The sequence below is a fragment of the Lissotriton vulgaris genome, chromosome 8, assembly GCF_964263255.1.
Source record: "Lissotriton vulgaris chromosome 8, aLisVul1.2, whole genome shotgun sequence".
NCBI lineage: Eukaryota > Metazoa > Chordata > Amphibia > Caudata > Salamandridae > Lissotriton > Lissotriton vulgaris.
The window spans coordinates 191,073,828-191,093,600 of NC_141696.1; the positions used below are offsets into that span (position 1 = coordinate 191,073,828).

Below are 19,773 nucleotides of genomic sequence, written 5' to 3' on the forward strand. Positions count from 1 at the left end.
AATAGTTGACATCTAACTTGTGCCAGGGGCGTTTTAGAATGGGCGTTTTAGGATAGGCTTCAAATGGGCACCCGGGGAAGGGCCTTCAACCAGTAGTGTCATGGAAATAAGGAAGTGATCAGACCAGATCATAGGAAGAGGCTGACAGAATTTTTAAAGCAGGTATGTTGGTGAAGATGGGGTCCAAGAGATTTCCTGCAGAGTGTGTACTACTAAGGATGCATTGTGCTAATTTACAGGCAGTGAGATCTGCTAGAAAATTGGCATTCTTTTTGTCTCGGTCGGCCTCTAGGTGGAGGTTAAAATCACCCACTATATTGAAGTTGGCAGACATAGTTTCCAGTATGCCTACCAAGTTTGTTAGTGCTTCCCTGAAATTTTTTGATAGACCTGGGGGGCGATAAATGAGTAGTCCTGAGAGAGTAAAGTTGCAGTTTACAGTGATTTTAAAGAGTGCGCTTTCACAATCATCAACATTATTTAATTCTTACAAGGGGGTGGAGGCGGGGGCTGGTTAACTCCGCTCTGCCGCAGAGCATGTGGAGAGTTGCCAACTTCACGTTCTATGCAGAATGCGTAGTAGGCAAATCTCTGCATACTTCGCGGCGGAGCGGAGTGATCGACCCCCCCCTCTACCCCCTCTAGTAAGAATTAAATAAAAAAGACATTACATGAAAAATAATAAAGACTTACCTTGACTGCGGCGTCCCTAAGCTGCCCTCCTCCATTGTGGTAAGATTGCATGTGCAGCAGGGTTTAAAGATGCCTGCTATGCCTCCTCCTCTACTGCCCAATCTATTCTGTTTCTTTAGTGTATAGCCCTGGTGGCAGGGCCAGTAGCGGCTCAGCCTCTATGTCTCGGGTGAGCCAGGTCTCAGTTAGAAAGAGGATATCAGGCACCTCATCCTGCATCAAGTCGAACACCTCAGTGTGGTGTTTTGCGAGCGAGCAGCAGTTGAGACTAAGAAATTTAAAAGTGTAAGGGGGGGGGTGAGACGGTAGGAGTACTGACATTAGTTTTGAATTCCCCTTGTTCGCAACATCGGGGGCACTCCGCCAGGGCCCAGACTTGGTAGGTACAAGGGTTAATCAGAGCTCTAATGGAGAGGAGCTCCTGGTGCGAGTATGACTGCCTGTGGGAGTCTGAAAAGGAAGGGTGCATCGCTCCTGGCGACCTTAATGCGAGGACGGGTGCAGACGGGCTTGCCTCTGGCGTCCCTGCTGTGGCATGCATGAAATAGCCGGGGGGCATAATAGACTAATCCTGGGCTTGCTACTGATTGGTAGATTAAGAAGAAAGCCAATCTTGGCATAGATCACTTCGACAACTTCCGACCCATTTCGCTCCTCCCCTTCTGTGCAAAGGTAGTGGAGAAAATTGTTAACGCACAGCTGGTGAAGTACATAGAGGACCACCAACTCCTGCACCCCTCTCAATCAGGTTTTAGAGCTAATCACTCCACAGAAACAGCTTTGCTCTTTTCGACCGATCTGCTGCGCGGGAAAGTGGAAGAGGGGCGGACGGCCGAGCTGCTACTATTAGACCTCAGTGCGTTATTCGACAACGTCTCGCACCCCATGCTGCTCTCCTGACTCAGAGTGGCAGGGATTGAGGGGCCGGCCCATGAATGGGTGAAGGCGTTCCTGATGGACAGAAAATTTCAGGTCTATTGCCCGCCCTACAAATCGGAAATGTGGGCACTAAAACAAGGGGTTCCTCAGGGCTCTATATTGAGCCCTACCCTATTTAACCTGTACATGGAGCCATTGGCCAAGCTAGTAGAAACCTTCGGGTGGAGATAGTGTCCTACGCGGACGACACCCAACTGGTGGTGACACTGTCTCAGCCCCCAGAAGAGGCGGCAGCTAATTTCTCGGCGTGACTGGGGAAATTAGCAGAATGATTGAACAATAATTGTTTACGCCTTAACGCAAACAAAACTGAGCTACTTGTGGTAGGGAAAGCCCCCTCCATCTGGTCCTCTGCCTGGTGGCCACCGGAGTTAGGACCCGCACTGTGTCCTGCAGGACAGGTGAAGAACCTGGGTATCAGACTAGATACCAACCTCTCTTTTGAACATCATACTAGAGGGGTTGCAGGCAAATGCTACGGCATTTTAAAATGCCTGCGTAAAACTTTGGATCTCCTCCCATCGACCATTAGAAAAATCCTGATCCATACCTTGGTCACGCCTCACCTTGACTACGGCAACTCACTGTACGCGGGCCTGAGTCAAAAGGGGATTCACAGATTGCAGTGTGTACAAAATGCGGCTGGCAGGTTGGCACTGAATCTTTCTAGAAAATCTTCAGGCAGCCGTGCTTTGGCTAACCTGCATTGGCTTCCGGTCCTGGAGAGCATCAAATTTAAAACTCTATGTGTAGCTCACCGTATCGCACAGGGTAAAACATGCGTTCAGGCTGCTGGCTGCTCCTGGTGGGATCTACTGTACCATCTTGAATAAAGCTACTTGAAACTCATCATGCATACCTGACTAAATCACTACAATATATGACTTGTGGAATGAGGAAACTTTTTCACCCACCTACAGCCCAGTCAAAGGAGATTAATTATTTCCACAAAACATCAACAGAAGATTCAGAGGTGCTTATGGACTCCATACTCTCACTAGAAGGTCAGGAAAATAACATAATAAAAAGCACATTCAGCACTATGAGAACATTACAACCTGGGATGTCCCCAAAGGGTCCAGGACTGAACAGCTCCAGGGCTGTCAAGCGCAGACTATGCCCCTAGACTACATACAAGGCTATGAACATGTTCAATCAACAAACTTTAATAAATCAAGAATGATACTGCCATACAAATTCTTAGCCTGAGCAGATGTGTCCATATCACTCCTGCCCTCAAAGAAAATCAATTGTTGCCTGGTGCTAGTAGAATATCCATCAAAGGAGTCAGCATTGACCACAGATCAATTCATAGCATTGGAGCAATCTTCTACATCATAAGAAAGCATCTTAAATCTTGAACAGCACGCTGCTAATCTTCCTTTCTCTACAAAATATATTTAGGTGGAAACTTCTTCTCGGTACAGCTTTGCAATAGTACATTCTTTTGGGAGGGGGGTGGTTTATATAGTGTAAAATAGACCCAAAGGCATCTAAGCGCTTTACATGACCACCAGGTGGGGAACAGATGGACACATTCATGTTTGTTAGGCACGTCGATATTACCGATCTACCCAAAATCTCAGGATGTTGAGAGTCCCTGCTGCGGCTCAAACCTGGTTTCCCAGCTTCCAGGTCGACCGCTCTAACCGTTAAGCCACCTCCTTGCTCCAAATTATGGACTACTTTGCCCAGAAAATTAGGACAATGAGCAAGCACCTAGAATTTAGAAAAGCTATAAAACCTGTTTTTTCCCCTAACTCATTACTCAACTACTTAAATACCATGCATGGTCTCTGGTTGGGACAAGGCATAAAACAATCCAAAGACGCACTGCTACGGGACTATCAGCGCTGTCACTGAATCTGGGTCTGGTCAGCGCTTGTCATATAATTGAAAATGATACCAAATAATTCTAAATATCCTGATGAGTTAAACCTACAGCACTACCAGATAAACCAGAAAGTACTGAGGACGCTTGTTTCTTTCCCACAACAGGTCACAATCTTGTTTTATAGCCAGTGTCCTGTAAGGATGTCATCAACAGCAAATCTGTGCTTATGCTCTGGGAATGCTTATGGAACTGAAGAGTACCCCGAAATTCAGTGAAAATTGGAGCGTTCCATGCCTTATTTAGAACTACAAATGCAACATGAATGATATTTATGAAGTAGAAACATACTTAATAATCCAGAAAGCCCTTACAGTTCTTATGGAAAGCACTATACTAATTTCAATATTTTATGATGCAATCCCTTTTATTGTAACACCATATGAAGTACATAAACAATGCAGACCAGCAATGATCTTTTCCTCAAGCATCGACATTGAAGGAAAGTGGACAGTGAGATAATGGGAGTCTGAAACAAATTCCCTCTCAGATTGGTCACATCACTTTGCAGAAGATCTAATTAGTCTGGATAGTGAACTCCGCTCCTCTAGTTTAGTTTGAGGAGTTTTCCATACTCTGCATTACTCCGAGCTCACGGAGCTCTGAAAAAGTTATTTCCCTTGCTCGCGCTTGTCAACATTAAGTTGGCGAGCAAAGCAAGGAAAATCGACCTCCTGGTGAGATTTTTCCTCATTCGTGCCTATCAACATCAAGTTGGTGAGCGTGAGTGAGGGTAATCAACCTCCTGATGAGATTTTTCAACGTGGGCAGTTGAATTTCTCAATGGGAGTAGCCATGTATGCGCGCAACCACTCGCATTGAGAAACCGTCCGTTCGCGTTGAGAAAGCTGTCGCTCGAGTGGAAAATTTACTTGAACAGCAGAAAGGAAGCAGCGCCCGCTTGCGCCCACTTGCGCTGTGTGTCGTGCTGTCCGCAATAATTTCTCAGCACGGACAAACACCCAAAGCTGAAAATTACAGCGAACAGCATTTTTTCTAACTCACTCTGCTGCTTGTAGAGCTCTGAGTAGCGTGGTGGAGTTTTTTTCCACTTTGTGGAGTTCCGCATAGCAGAACACCACAAACTTCACCCAGGCTTCATTGTAGGTTAGTTTATATCCTTTCACATACAGTCCACCGCTCACTTACCATGTGTGTAGCATTTTGTTATGCCTCATGCAAAAATAGAAGCCTTCACTGTGCAAGTGTTCTAGGGAGGGAGAAGCCAACTGCCCAAAATACCATTAATGGCTATTGTTGGAAGTCCCCTTTCTGAAGGACTACACGATCTGGTAGCTGCAGCAGACCAAGAAGGATAGAAATAGACTGTAGTAGTACTCCTGACAACAGTTTATGTAAGTGCCCTCCGAAAAGTGAAGGCTTTTCTCACTCCTGGGACACTGCGGTATACATAAATGGCTTTAGATGTTTGAAAATTAACAGGCATAGAACACATGCTCTATCAGTGCCCGAAACTCTTAACTTTTTGTTTGGGAATAACCGACGTCCTTAACAAAAAACACATAATATCACCGGCTCTTTCTGCCCACTTAGTTCTGCTAGACATACAAGACACCAATAGCAACTTTAAAGACTTAGTATCAATTATTTTTGCATGTGCCAGATTGGCCATTGCGTGGACCTGGATATCGAAAGAACCCCCAAGTGTCATGGAATGGTGGTATTTAATTTATGAAATATACACTATGGAGCTCTCATTGGCTAAACTAAGAGGCCCTAAAGCATTAAAAAGAAGGGAAAAAATATGGGGAACATTTATCAACTAAACGGATGATCTTACTGAGTGACCGGCACGTTAGTTTTTCTTTTTGTTATGTTTCAGACCTTTGTGAATACCTGTTTTGCAATCTCCTGTTTCTTTTTTCCTCTCTTCTTTTTTTTCTTTATATAATGACAATTATATGTATAGGTGATTACATATATATGTATAACTAATGTGATTTCATTATTGTATTTATCTTTCCTCTTGCAATAAATAAAAAAATGTAAAATAAAAAAAAAGGAAATTAACAGGCACACATTTCAGGCCTGTGAAAGAAGGTGGAAAGTCCTTGGTCTATGCTCCATTGCACAGGTGGCGGTGCACAGGCAATTACACCCTCTGTTCATCTACGAGGTGGTTCACAGTTGGAGTGTTCCAGTGAGGGAAACTTTTGGGAGCAGGCACAGAGTGTGTAATGATTCCTTCCTCAAAAGGGAGGCACTGTCACATACTCTAAACATCTGTTGGTGGCCCCAGGGTTACCCCCCAAAGGCAGACCAGGCTGTACCTGTAGACAAACTGTGGTTCAGTACCACAACTGTTCTAAGTTTAGGAGTTTCAATAAACCTCTCCACTGTAAGAACCTACCACGCATATATCTGAAGTTGTGAGTTATTGTTTGGCTGTAATCTACCAGCTCTGTGTGATGGAGAGAAAAAAATGTATCTAGAGGTGTTCTGGACCAAATACAATGTTACTCAATGAGTGGCTGCCATTGAGGGGGCCTTTTCTCCTGGCCCTTTCATCTTTGGTCTTTTTTCCCCTGTGTAATCCAACAGACTAAACTCACAGACCAAGTGCCAGTTGAAGGCATGATTAGTCCAATTTTTGTTTCAGGGACTGCAAGGTGATGCAGGCTGCCCGCTCCACTTTTAAGTGCACAGTGCACTTTAATTTTCATTTTTAGTTTAACATTCCAATATGGGGACTGGCCATGTTAGAACAGTAAAGTAAAAAGTAAAGACATGACACAGCGGCACTCAAATATGTTTCTTGTTCCAACATGAAATTTAGCCATCTCAAAACAGTAAACTAATAAAATATGCATGCTGACCTGAACACAAGAACTATTGGGTTTTCTCATGCTTATTTGTACTAAGCGAATCAAAAGTCTTATTTTCACTCACTTAGGCGCTTAGTGCTTAGTAGGGCTTAATCGAAAGAATGAGAAAAGATGTCTCCTATTCGCGGGGCTGAGCTTCTTCATATATAGAACGGGCCTTGATGGTGAATTTAATAGGATGCTGAAGATGACTAGGACCTTGTCTCAGTAAGAGAGCAGGCCACAGTTAGAAATGATGGTCAGGAAGCTCTTACTGCCAACCTCTGTGAATAACAGACTATTGATTTTTGTTTTTAAGTAGGCATGTGAGCAGATTTTCTTTTGATTTTCCCTTTTTTAGGATCAAAAGGATTATGGGCCATGATTTGAAAAACACTTCTTTATAAATTGGGACTAAGAACCTTATTCAATACACAAAGTTTTAGGTTCACCTTTAACCTTGTTAAAAACCTTTCTGTCTTGCAGAAAATCCTCAGAATAGAAGACGGAGACAGGTGAGAGCATTAGGCCTCATGAGTGTGCATGCATAGAAAGGCCGGGATACATTTAATAAAAACCATGACCAAGGCCCCAGACGCGAACGGGCTAGTAGCACAGGTCAAAACATGTTGGCATGAATATAGAAGGTTTTATTGAACAATTGTTTTCAATAAAAAAACATACTTTTTATCCATACCTCAGGTACCCTATGAATAAAGGAAACCTTTGGGTACACCTGTAGAGATTTTTAACCACATACCTTTCTTCTGGATCCCTGCTTATCCAGTTTGATTTAATTTAAGAACTCTTAATCTATCTTTGGTAGAGTCTGCACTGGTGGTATCATCTTACCAGGGTGTGGATAGGTGCTGATGATGAAGCATGTCATGATAAGCGAGTGAGGTGTCTAAATGCATTATCTTTGGATATCCAAGAGGTTTAAGGAGGGACCATCTTCTTTTATGATAGGATCCAATTTCTTTCCTCCCCTACCTCTTTGACAATTCCAGTTGCTTCTGTGTGTGATTGATGACAGATTTCCTTTCAAGCAAAGTATTTAAAGTATTGAAACTACCATACAATATGTAGCTTGACCATTTTCTGAAATGCAGCGTGTCCTCACCCTGCAGCTGCATGGACAGAAGGCACCTAAAAAATACTACTGTCCTCATAAATAACAGACTTGTGTTATGCTTCTGGTCCCCCATCAGGGCAATGGACACTACAGGCATCCTAAGCAACAATGCTGGATAAAAGTGCCAAATATGTCAAATCCTGTTGGGAGCACACATCTCTCCCATGAGCACCGGCAGGAGAAGTGTCTAGGTGCTAGTTGGGCCATGCAGATAAGGCTCAGGGAACAGGGGCAGAGTAGTTTATGACAGAGATGGGGGTGTGTTGATCACACAGGGGGGTACTGTAAACTAGGGGTGTTGTCCTTTACAAATGCTGTCTGATTGTAGGGGACAGCAGACAGAGCTTGGGGTGGCCGCATGGAAGGCTGGCAGGGGGGGGCAGACTTGGGTAGAGGGTCTGGATATATAAAAATGAAGAGCAGACAGTTTAGAAAAGAGAGAGAGAGGTAAGCTGGGAGTTGAGGCCTGAGAGAAGATAAACAAAGGGGCAAACCTGGGAAAGAATTTGCAGATTCTAGTAGTGAAAGACACAGAGGAGGGAGGTTGAGTCAGAGAGAGTAGGAGAGTGAAGTGGAAAAAGACAGAAAGGTGAGATGGGAAACTAGAGGAGAAGGGTAGTCCTGCCTGGTTCATGTGTGCTGTCTTGCACAATGGAAACATGAGTTGAGTGACAATGCCTGTAAGAAACTGGAGTATTATTTGAGGGGAGTGAGAACTCACCTAAAATAAGACTGTGTTTAACCCCCTGGTAGCTTGGCACAAAGCAGTCACACTTAACTCTGAGGGAATGTGTAAACTTTTTATGCAGTAGTTAAAAAGTAATAAAGTGAAAACGCAACATAAGAAAAATACCTAACCAATTTAGAAAAATAGAGTACATTTTATTAAAGAACATGACACCAAACTGACAAAAATCCAATAAGTAGAATCAGAGAGATATGAACTTTTAAAGTGGGACTAAAAATAGTGCCAAAAAACAAAGCACCATCCTTGGTTATCTGGTTGTGTTAGATTGGGCGAAAGTCAAATGTTCCATTCTGACATAGAAACTTTTATGGAGCTAAAGTGGTCAACGAAGAGTTGTTGACATGCCAAGCTGCAAGCTGGATCTGAAGCTGGGCTCAATGACGACAGATTGCTAAAGAGAGTGGTCTAGCTGCAGTCGTTGACAAAGGCGTAAAAGGTTAGAGCAGGCAAAGTCCTAAGTCTGTGCCCAGGAATTCTTTGCCATCAACTGTGTCCATCTGTAATGCAACTGGTGCTCATGTGAAGCACTCAGACACCGTTGGGCGAGACAGATGTCTGGGAAGAGGGCGATGAAACAGGAGTGGGGCGGAAGAGAGGGTGATTTGACTTTCAATGTTAATGCTGCATTAACAACTTTCTTGTTTTGGAGATGTAACTCCAATATCTTGCACTGTGTTTTCTTGTGAAATTGCTGTATTATACACATTATAAAAATAAAACTGAAATATTTTTATAAATACAGAAAATCCGGAAATGGTATTTTCATTTTGAAAATAAAAAAGAAAATGGAACCCTCATCATGGGCGTCATCTCACATGGTGAAGTGGCCATTATTTCTATTCCACTGTCCCTTGCCGCCATAGTTTGCCTGGCAGTGACGGACAGTAAAAAATGGCTATATGTCAACCGATCCTAACTGGATGTGCGTGGACATATAGCCATTTCTCCAACACCCCTTAATCTGTTGGGCCCTCAGAGAAGTTTGGCTATAGTTGAGACAGAATAGTCACCACTGTCGCCAAACCTATGTTTTGCCCACAACTAAATCTGATGGATGGGTCATCATCCTGGTGTTATAGGTGGTCCGTCACTGTTGCGAAGTAGTACCTATACTGTCAAGATATAAATCAGGCCCTTTGTCTTTTAAATGTTCAACTAGGTGATGACTGAAACAAACTTCATCTATTGATTTACCTTTTGGCCCCTTGAAGAGTTTGATTTCTACAACGGTCTCCAGGATGGGTCTTCTTCTACGGACGTATAGTCTGACTATCGATCCCGCCTCCTTAAGGGCCTCCACCGCTCTGCTGTGCGAGACCTCCGAAACATCAATTTCATTCACTCTCAGGATGCAGTCGTTGACCCTGTAAATCAAGAAAAATGTCAAAATAAACTTTCCTCTCAAAACGACATGTCTTATTTTCATGTATTGCCTAACATGGCCTTTTGCTTCGAACTGTTTGCACTTCTTTCAATTACTTTATTTGTTTCACCAGTGGATAAATCGTATTTAAATTTTTTGGAAAACATGCATGGATGATTCACATTCCATATCTTTGGTACTTTTCAACATAACCCTCAGTTACCATTGGCAGTGGTATTCAGGAGAAACATTTGAAATGTCTTCAAATGTGTATACAGATTACAATACACTCGGGCCATATGTAGGTAAATTGCGAATACCGAATCCTTAATACCGATTTTTACCGAATCGGTATTAAGAATTCGGTAAACGAGATGTAGATAAAAAATCGTTAAAAAATACTGATCCGTTACAATTCGGTATTAAATACCGAATCCGAACTAATCGGTAAAAAAAATAAAAAAAACGAAAGCCCAATACCGATTCGGTGTTACAGAATCCATTACCGAATTCGGAAATACCGAATCGGTAATTCAAAAATTCGGATTTTGGAGAATCAGCCAATCCTGACACACCCAATTACCTCCCAAACAGGAAGTGGCCACACCCAGCCAGGTGCACAGGACCAGGAGCTCACTGTGAGGCAGGCAGGTAGGCAGGAGAGCTGAGGAGCCAGCAGCAACACAGCCACACAGCCACAAGCAAGACAGAAATACAAAACAACAAGCTTTGAAATGGCAAGTCAGGACAGGGAGAAGGAGGGAGGTGACAGAAAACGCAAACTCAAGTTCAGTGACAAGGAGCTTGAGGTCCTGATCCAGGATGTGAGCCAAGAGTACCACAATCTGTTTGGAGCCCAGTCCCACCAAGTGCCTGACTCACAGAAGAGGCAAATCTGGAGTGGCATTCGGGACAAGATCAATGCCATAGGTGTTACCCTGCGCACTATAGAGGACATCAGAAAGAGGTGGTATGACCTCAGGAAGACAGCAAAACTGAGGATGGCAGAGAGACAGAGGTAGGCTGGCAAAACAGGTGGAGGTAAAAACCGAGCCCCAGTACCAACACCACTGGAACAGATGGTGGAGTCCACCATCCAGCCGGAGAGTGTGAGTGGCGTGGGAGACGCAGATAGCTCCGCCAGAGCAGCTAGAAAACAAGGTAAGAAGCATGCCCAGCATGCTGCGCTACCCCCTCCCCAACCCCAATCCCCATAGTGGTAAAAGGGCTCCCACTCCACACCATGTACTCCTGGTTACCTGCAATGCATTATGGGTGATGTAGTCAGTGTGAACTCATGTTCAGGACAGTCAGGACTGCATACTCAATAGCATGGTAGATTAATTGGATAGGTCAGGACTACCACTTGTGCAGTGTAGGCATGTAGTATAATGTAATGCCATTGCAGACAGAGCATTGAGTATATTTACATTTGTGTCATTACAGGCGAGTCATCTCGCAGTGCAGCAGAGGGCAGCAGAGGCAGGTCAGCCAGGCCTGAGGGGAGGCAAGATGAGGATGATAGCATGCCTGCAGGGACCCCCAGCTCTGCGCCATCACTGCCAGCCAATCCCCCACCACAGCCATCACCACAGTGCCAGGGAGGACCGCAATCCCCTCTATCTCAGTCACCACTGCGACGTTCACCAACACCACCACCACCACAGTCAGGCAGGAGGCATGCCGTGGTCACCCTCCAGCAGATGGAGGAGTCGGAGGAGGAGGGCAGATTTGTGGAACAAAGTCCCATAGGAGATAGATCCAACAGGGAGAGGGCTGATTCTGCATCCGAGGGCGCCCACATCACAGCAAGACACCGCAGGGCAAGGCCGGACAGTCCAGTAGCATCCGAGCAGGGTGACAGTGTGTTTGCTGGACTGGAGAACAACATGCTGAAGGTCCAGCGCCTGCAATGGAGGGAGATGAAGTCAATGCACAGGGAGATGGCAAGCATAAACAAGCATATGCACAAGATGGAGAAGGGCATCAGTGCCATGGGGGAGAACCTGTGTGCAGGGATGGAGAGAGTGGCTGACTCGGTGGACAACCTCTGCAGTCAGCTTGAGCAGGACCGTGTTGGCAGGCGCCGGGAGAGACAGAGACTCCAGGCCTATACCAAGTCGGTGAACCGGCTGGCCACTACTACTTCACTGATGTGTCGCAGGTCCATCGCCATGCAGGAGGAGATGGCGCATTGCAGCAGGGATGTGGCCAGGGGGATGGTGTCCATGACCTCAGTGCTAGAGCTCATGCAGAATGCCAAGGCGTCTAATTTGGAAGGGGGGGGGGGAAGTGAGGAGGCTACCAGCCGTGGTAGCATTACACCCTCACCCACCGAGTGCAGGAGGCATAGTGGACGTAACGTGCCAGCACAGGAACAGTCCAACACACCAGACAGTGTCGATGGTGAACGTGGACGTGCATCACGTGGACGCAGGAAGTAAAGGACTTGGGCTGTGTACACGCCTGTGTTGGGTGATGTAACCCATGTACAATTGGACAATGCTCGCAATACTGGAGGTGTGCCAAATAAACACCTCGACATGTAACTATTAATGGCTCTGTGTCGTTACTCACTCAGAAATAGTTTGACGTAGTCTCTGTCTCCCATCATGTTCTATTGCAACACCAGCTGCGCAGGGCTCTGGCTGAGGGTTGTCCTCGTCTTAGTCCTCTGAGTCAGTCAGTTCCACTGCTGTTCCTTTTTTAGTGGCCAGATTATGTAGCATTGCACATGTAGCAATAATCTTGCAACATTTGATGGGGCTGTACAGACGTGCACCTCCTGTTTTATGGAGGCAACTGAATCTGCTTTTGAGCAAACCAAATGTGTGCTCCACCACGTTGCGTGTGCTCCTATGTGCCACATTGTATCTCCTCTCCCTTTGGGTGGTTGGGTTGAGATATGGTGTGAGTAGATACGGCCGGAGGGCATATGCGCTGTCACCTATGAACACAAGTAAGTGGCATTGAATTGTGTGACTAACACCTTGAGCCTGGGTGTACATCAGGGTGTCTCACATTTACTTACCTAGTATGTATCCGTCGCCAAATTCTCCAGCAAGCAGTCGTGTATGTATGCCACTGTTCCTGAAGATGTAGGCGTCGTGGCTACTCCCCGGGAATTTGGCCACGATGTCAGTTATTATGTTTTTGGCATTGCAGATGACCTGAACATTGATTGAGTGGGTGGATTTGCGGTTTCTGTAAATGTATTCACTTGCTGCAAGTGGGCAGATGGGAATATGGGTCCCATCGATGCAGCCAATGACATGGGGGAAATGGGCAAGTTGGTAAAACTCCAGCTTGGTTCTCTGCAGCTCCGCCTGTGTACTGGAGAAGGAAATGTAATGTTCCATTCTGTCCATCATGGCGTCCAGGAAGGTGTTGAAGAAATGGGATAGACAGCTCTGTGACACTCCACCCACTGCAGCTATCACTCCCTGGAAACTTCCTGATGCAAGGAGGTGCAGGCAGCAGAGTACCTGGACATGGGTGGGGATTGCGTGGGCCCTTGGTGTCTGATGCTCCAGATAGGGTTTGAGGTCCCGTATTAGGTCCAGGATGGTGTCTGGGTGCAATCTATATCTTTCATGTATTTCAGGTTCAGTCAATTGGAACAATGTGATGCGTAATCTGTACACCCGCTCCTCACGTCTCCAGATCCTCATTCCTGCTGCTCTCAAGCGTAGCCGCCTTGCTATGAGGTAGAGGCCTGCCATTGTGTCCACACTGATGCATTTTGGGCCTGTTTTTATGCACTGCACCTGATTACCACACGCTCTGGAAACGTGGTAAATACTGATTCGTTATTACCGAATATGGTCATATTCGGTAATTACGAGGTTTGCTACATACCATTTTTGAGAGTTTTAACGAATCGTTATTTCCGATTCTGTATTCATTGTTTCGGTATTTTCTACTCGGTAAATGAAAAATCGGTAATTTTTTACTGATTCGTTATTATCGATTCCATTCGGTATTACGTACATCTCACTTGGCTAAATAAATGTCGGTAACACCGAAAACGACCCATTTTCGGTGTTACCGAGCGGTATTTGGCCACCTACATATGGCCCATAGTGACTAGACTCTTATATTTACACAGATTTTATTTTGTAGGGCTAACACCAGCCGCGATCCATGCAGGTAACAGCGCTGGGCCAGTGGGACCGCATGAAGGGGGATTTCGAGAGACGATGTAGAGGGAAAATTAGATAAATAATACATTTTTCCTAGGCATTGTCCCTCGAACGCCCCCCTCACATGGCCCCACCGCCCCACCACTGTTACATGCACGGGCAGCGGCTGGCTAACACATTCACATTACAATATCTCTCTTTTTTTAACAATGCACATTCATCCGATTGTGATCATTTACGGTCAAATTAACACAAGTGATGTATGTGTGCCACACAACAGCAAATGTAATATTTGAAAACTCTTTAGCACCCTTAGATATTGCTGTGTGGTGCATTTCTCTAACTCAATACTCTCAGCAGCAAAAGCACATTTAGGTTCAAAATCATATCAAGTGCAAAATCACTGATATTGCGACACTAAAAGGATTGTGGAGGCATAGTTAAGTGAAAACACACATTCAGGAGCAAAAAATCCCATTTAGGTGCACAGGCACTTTGTAAACCGGCACTATCCACACTGAAGCCTGGTTTCAGATGAAGAATTTCTTTTGAGACCCATCCGAAGAAAGAGCAAGAAACAACTGACAGCGAATGCCCTGAGGGTTTGAAGCATCTTCACACAGGTAAGATACCCCACATCTTTCCATGTAGTAAAAGAACCAATATTAATAACTGAATAAAACAACAATAGAGAAAAAACTAAAATAAATGTCCAAAAATATAATGTACTAAAATAGTTAAGAACAAGTACGTACCAAGTTACAAATTACTTGGTTTCATAGTCATCAAGATATTTTGGTCTCCTACGTGTTCTTTCAATACTACAACAACCATTTGCTTCTGAATGAGGATATCCATAATCCTCATGACCACCATTACACACCTCATCTTCAGTTTTTCACAACCTGACTGCAACTTCATCATACACACATATGCTGTGTATGTTACAAATTCTTCTATCACTTGTTTTCACAGCACCCATCTACCTGAATCGATCTGGAGCATTTTGTTCACACACTATGACCCGTAGTGAAGTCAGTTCCCCTCTATAACTTTGCAAATTTTGTCACCTTGGAGGAGGAGCTACGATACCAACCAAGATGGCCGCATAGTCTCCCGGCTCCGCTGACCTCCGTCCTACGCTCGCTTATCCTGTCGAATATCCTGATCTCCTGCCCCGGATTCGTGTGGGTGAACTAGTCGGCACCCCGATGGTGTGACCACGGAATTTTTCTGATGTTCTGGGGTGAAGTAACATCGAAAATGTTTTGAGGCCTAACCCAGACTGGAAGCCGGGGTCTCGATTGCTGGTCTACCCGGGTCCAAAGTGAACAACAACGGACTGAGGAGAGTGGTTGGGTCCGGTCCTTGAAACTTTTGAAAATTTCTCTGGACTACTTTGAACCATCTGCTGCCTGGTGCTGTACCGGAGGTGAGGTGACGGGTGGCGCGCGGTGCTGCGTCGCGGGGGGCCCCGGCCCGGAGGCCCGGCACTAGCACCGCTGGTGCCCCGGGGCGGGGGTCCCGCCACGCGTTGCTGCGTGCTGTTGGCCCATCCCTCACGGCTTGATTCTGCTCCGGCGTATCCTGCCCCGGAGAGGGCGCCTCTCCGTGGAGATCGTTATGCCTGCGGACGTATGGAACTTGGCGGAAAGGACTCAATGTGGCCCTTCCTTGCGGATGGTAATGGCGGAAATTGCGGCGCTTCGCGCGACGATGAGGGCCCAGGTCAATCGTTTGCTGTTGGCAGCAGATGGGATCATAGGACCGGGAGCAAGCCCTGACTTGAATTTTGAGACCCGGCAGCCGACTTGCCTCCTGTTGGGCGCCCTAGTGGCGCGTTTGGACCCGGTGCTGGAAGCTGTGCCTGCCCCCGAAGAAATGGAACTCATCGTGTGTGCTGAGATTGGTGACTCTCTTACGTTCTCGGAAACATCGGTCCTACAGTTCTTGGAACATTTCACTGCTTCCCCCATCCTGGACACTGTTGGCCCACACTATAATTTGGATCGGAACGAGTCGCACCCCCTCCCCAATCGGTCTCCCAACATGGCGGATGTAACGCTGCTTGGTTTCGGAGACGGGGAGGGACATCGTTTGTGCAAGCCGTGTGCGTTGGGATCTGCTATTCCTCTCCCATTTGCTGGCCCAAACTTCAGCTGCTACTGTGTGACTTTTGACTTTCCGGGGATGGGGCTTTACTTATCCGAGGGACTCGGCAACTTTGATAGACGGGGCCAAGGCTGAGATTGTGGGTTGAATTGTTAACGATGGATCTATTGGTAATGGGACTGCTTCATTAACAGATGGATTTCGGGGCGGGGGGTTTGTGGTTCCCCCCGGGGTATTTTTGTATGGTGGACAACTTTATTTGTGCTGGCTTAGGGGGGCCCCCTTTGTTAGGGCGGGGGGGAGAGACCGGGAGCGCAGAGACTATCGCCCTCCTCCACTTCCCCGTTGGGTGGGGTTTCTTTTCTTTTTCCTTTTTCTCTGTTCTTCTATATTTCGGGTTTGGTTCTTGGGCGACAGGCACACTGCTGGGGGGGGGGCGTAGTCATCTGCAGGGGTGCAGGGTGGGGGGTTGGGGGAGGGGATTTTTCGTTTTTATTTTGTTTCTATGGCCTTTGTTCTCTTATCTTTCTTTGTCTTTTTCTTTTTCTGGGTCAGTGCAGTGGGTTTCCTTTGGTATCAATCACTACTTTTTCATCTGTGCCTCAATTTTCGTGGTGTTCTCTGGGTCTTAGGGCAGGTGACTAGCAGGCGCGAATTGACCGTAATATTCCTTCACATCCTGAACCGCCTGTTTCAGCGCCATTGATTTGACCGATTACTGTTTACTGTTGACACGTTTACTATTCTGCCTGCCATTTTTCGCTGCTGGGAAATTGTTCGGCACCTGATCCTTCCATCTTATACTATAAAATGAAAACCTTTTATATCCTGTTTTTCTAATTGTGCTATTCAGTGACCAAGAGTACGCTAGTGTGGCGATTCAGCTCCCCGAGGTGCTGCATGTGATTTAAAATTTGCTCTCTGCTAATCTAACTGCTTAGCGGCCAGCCCCGGGGGTTGTAGGCCCATACTTGTATTTGATTGAAATGTCAATAAAGGTTTTAAAAAAAAATAATAAAATAAAAATAATAATTTTGTCGCCTTGAGACATGTTATAATGTTCTTATCTTTTCTCTTTTGCAGTTTCCTCCTTCCATCTCCAGACATTGCTATTTCTCATGTTCACACATCTTTTATTACGCAAAAATCCACCCAGGCAATAACCTATTGTGTGGCCTCCTTCGATGAAGTAAACCGAATAGGGATTTTCCCATTGTCAAATGAGGAAACAGACGATGGGTTACAAATACATCTTTCATTGTACATTTTAATCAAAACCATTCACACATCCAAGTTGTGTACCTTTTTTGAACACACGTTTACATTTTCTATAATTCTATTTGATTGGGATTGATAAAAGAAACATTCGTTTTAGTGTTTAATAACTTTTCTAGAAGAAACATTTCCACCTCCTGGACACAACTGTGTACTGTTGTTGGTCAGAATCATCTTAGTTAAACCGTCATGCCCAAACACATACCTGAGAAACCGTGGCTATTTTGGAGTTTGTAATTATATTCACTCATACTACTTCTGGCCACCTTGAGTATCGGTCCACCAGACTTAAGTACGGTGACAAGCTCTCCCTTCTCAAAGGGAACACAAATGTACAAAGCTATGTCATCACAGGGATTACCCAGAACCTCCAGACTACACACAGGGGGTACACAGGGTTTTAAAATCTTGCCATTGAGAACAAATGTTATGCTCTCTTACAACCACAACAAAATGTCCTTAATGTGGCAACTTAATTAGACTAGATAACAGATTGTGGGTGGAACCAATGTTGTGGTTCTGTATAACAACCCATTTTTCATCCTTAACTGTCACAAAAGGTTTTATCTCCTATTTTAAATTATTATGGGTCGGCCTACCTGAGTACAGACAATCTTTTATCTTTCCCTGTCTCTTTCAGCCACCTTTCTTCTGAGAGCACACCTTCAGTTATATCATTACGTTCTCATGAGAAACAAATTCCTCTTCATTGCTACCACATTCCTCAGCAGTCACAGGAGGAGATAATCAATCGACTGCACAATTCAATTATACTAGAATAAAATCTAACTGGAAAAAACATTCTTGAGAGGAGACAACCATTTTTTTCATTCTGCAAGACATAGCATAAAGTCCCTTTGAAGAGATTTTTCTTAAGCTGTTTATGATCCGTTCTAGCAATAAAACTTTCTCCCCACAGAAAACTCATGACCCTGTCCAAAGCACACTTGACTGTTAGAGACTCATGCTCAATGACAGTTTAGTGCCTGCCTCCCCTTGATAGAAAGCAAATTGGAATTCATTCTTATCAGCTACCTCAGATTCACCATCATAAAAAATACACGACTCCCGCCCTAGACAAATGTCTCATTTCAGCAGCTATTTTCCAACAACTCTAGGAATTAATCTGCTATAAAATTCTAGTATGCACATGAAAGATATCAATTACTGAACCACTGGAGAAGTAATTTTCTGATTAGTTACCAGCTCTTTTTTGCAGTTTGGCTCCTTCCCCTGAAAACTATTGAAAAATATATTCTATCTATGTCTTGACAAATCTGCACTTATGTCCTCTGAACCTAGGCCTGGCTCTTCAAATCTGTGGAGAACTACACTCACCCATACATTGTGCTCTGTCTAATGTTTACAGTAAATCAGAACATAAATCAAAACTTTGTCTTGATAGAAGTTTACACCAGGAAGATCACCTACAAATCAACATCGCTCTCTGATTTACGGAGGACACTAACACCAGGCTGAATAACATGCTATAAAGCTTAAATGCACCCATCAGTATAATGAAGGCTGTGAGTTCTTGACTTTGCTCATGCAATCTGGTTTGATGGTACCCAGTTAACAAGTCCAGACTAGTAAAGAACTTGGCACCCGTAATCCTCAATATATAATTTGCATACAATTTGTCAATGGACACAATTACTTTCTTATTGAGAACTCTTAGGTTTACACAGAGACGTACCTCTCAATTGTTCTTCTGGCCACCACCATAGGAGCTAACTACTGTGCTGTTTCTACTGGTACAATGTTGGGATGTATTTGGCTCTAGAACCATCCCCAATTCTCCTTTAAGGGACAATCAATGATCCAATCTCATGAGCAGCATAAATCTTTCTCAAAAGTATTTTGCCCCGGGTATTCATACTACTCCTGTCCGCACAAAAAATATGTCAGGATTGATAATTGCTATGGTACAAGGGATGTATTAGATAGGTCTGGCATCAAGAAACTTCCAAAGATAATATCCGCTCATAACCTTTTAATTATAGAAATTGAAATAGCAAATTTTAAGAATTCACGGAGCACATGGACGTTTGATAGAAAATTGCTAGTGAACAACAAATATATTGCACACATAAAGAGATGGTTACGAGAATTCTTCAATATAAACAGATTCAGTGCTAGTAGAGGGGTTGTTTGGGACTCTTTTAAGGCCGCTCTTAGAGGTGAAACCATTAGTTTTGTTGCCAGGGCTAAGACACAGCGGGTGATCAAAAACAAACAATTAATGTGGGATTTGGCCAAGGCAGAAGAGGAACATACTTTGATAATAGCACAGGGATTAGTGGATGCTCAAACGCAGTATTGGATAATTGCTTTAAATGCAGAATTAAATAATTGGCTTACACAAAGATCTGCAGAGGAATACCATTACCATCGGAATGATTCTTATGAAAAGTTGGTAGGAGGTTAGCCCTACATACTAGGCAGAAGATATCTCTGAATTTAATACCCTCTATTAAAATAAACGACAAGCTTTTACCGACCCAGAAGATATTGTTGTGTATCGATTTAGATTCCATATGAATTTCCCAATTCATGCCCTTATATGGGTAATATTCACATTGCCCTTATATAGGCATAGAAATCCAGTCCTTATTTAGGCATAGTCCATGTTACCCAAATACAGGCATGG

General features: G+C 44.6%; 1 protein-coding gene across 1 annotated transcript in view; it reads right to left on the reverse strand.

Moving 5' to 3' along the window:
* LOC147696853 (disks large homolog 2-like) overlaps nt 1–19,773 on the reverse strand; it is a 1,652,766-nt gene that overhangs the window by 560,161 nt on the left and 1,072,832 nt on the right. The window contains exon 8 of the mRNA XM_086936079.1: nt 9,426–9,595. Coding sequence (XP_086792205.1) covers nt 9,426–9,595 — 170 coding nt within the window. The remainder of the gene's footprint in view (nt 1–9,425; nt 9,596–19,773) is intronic.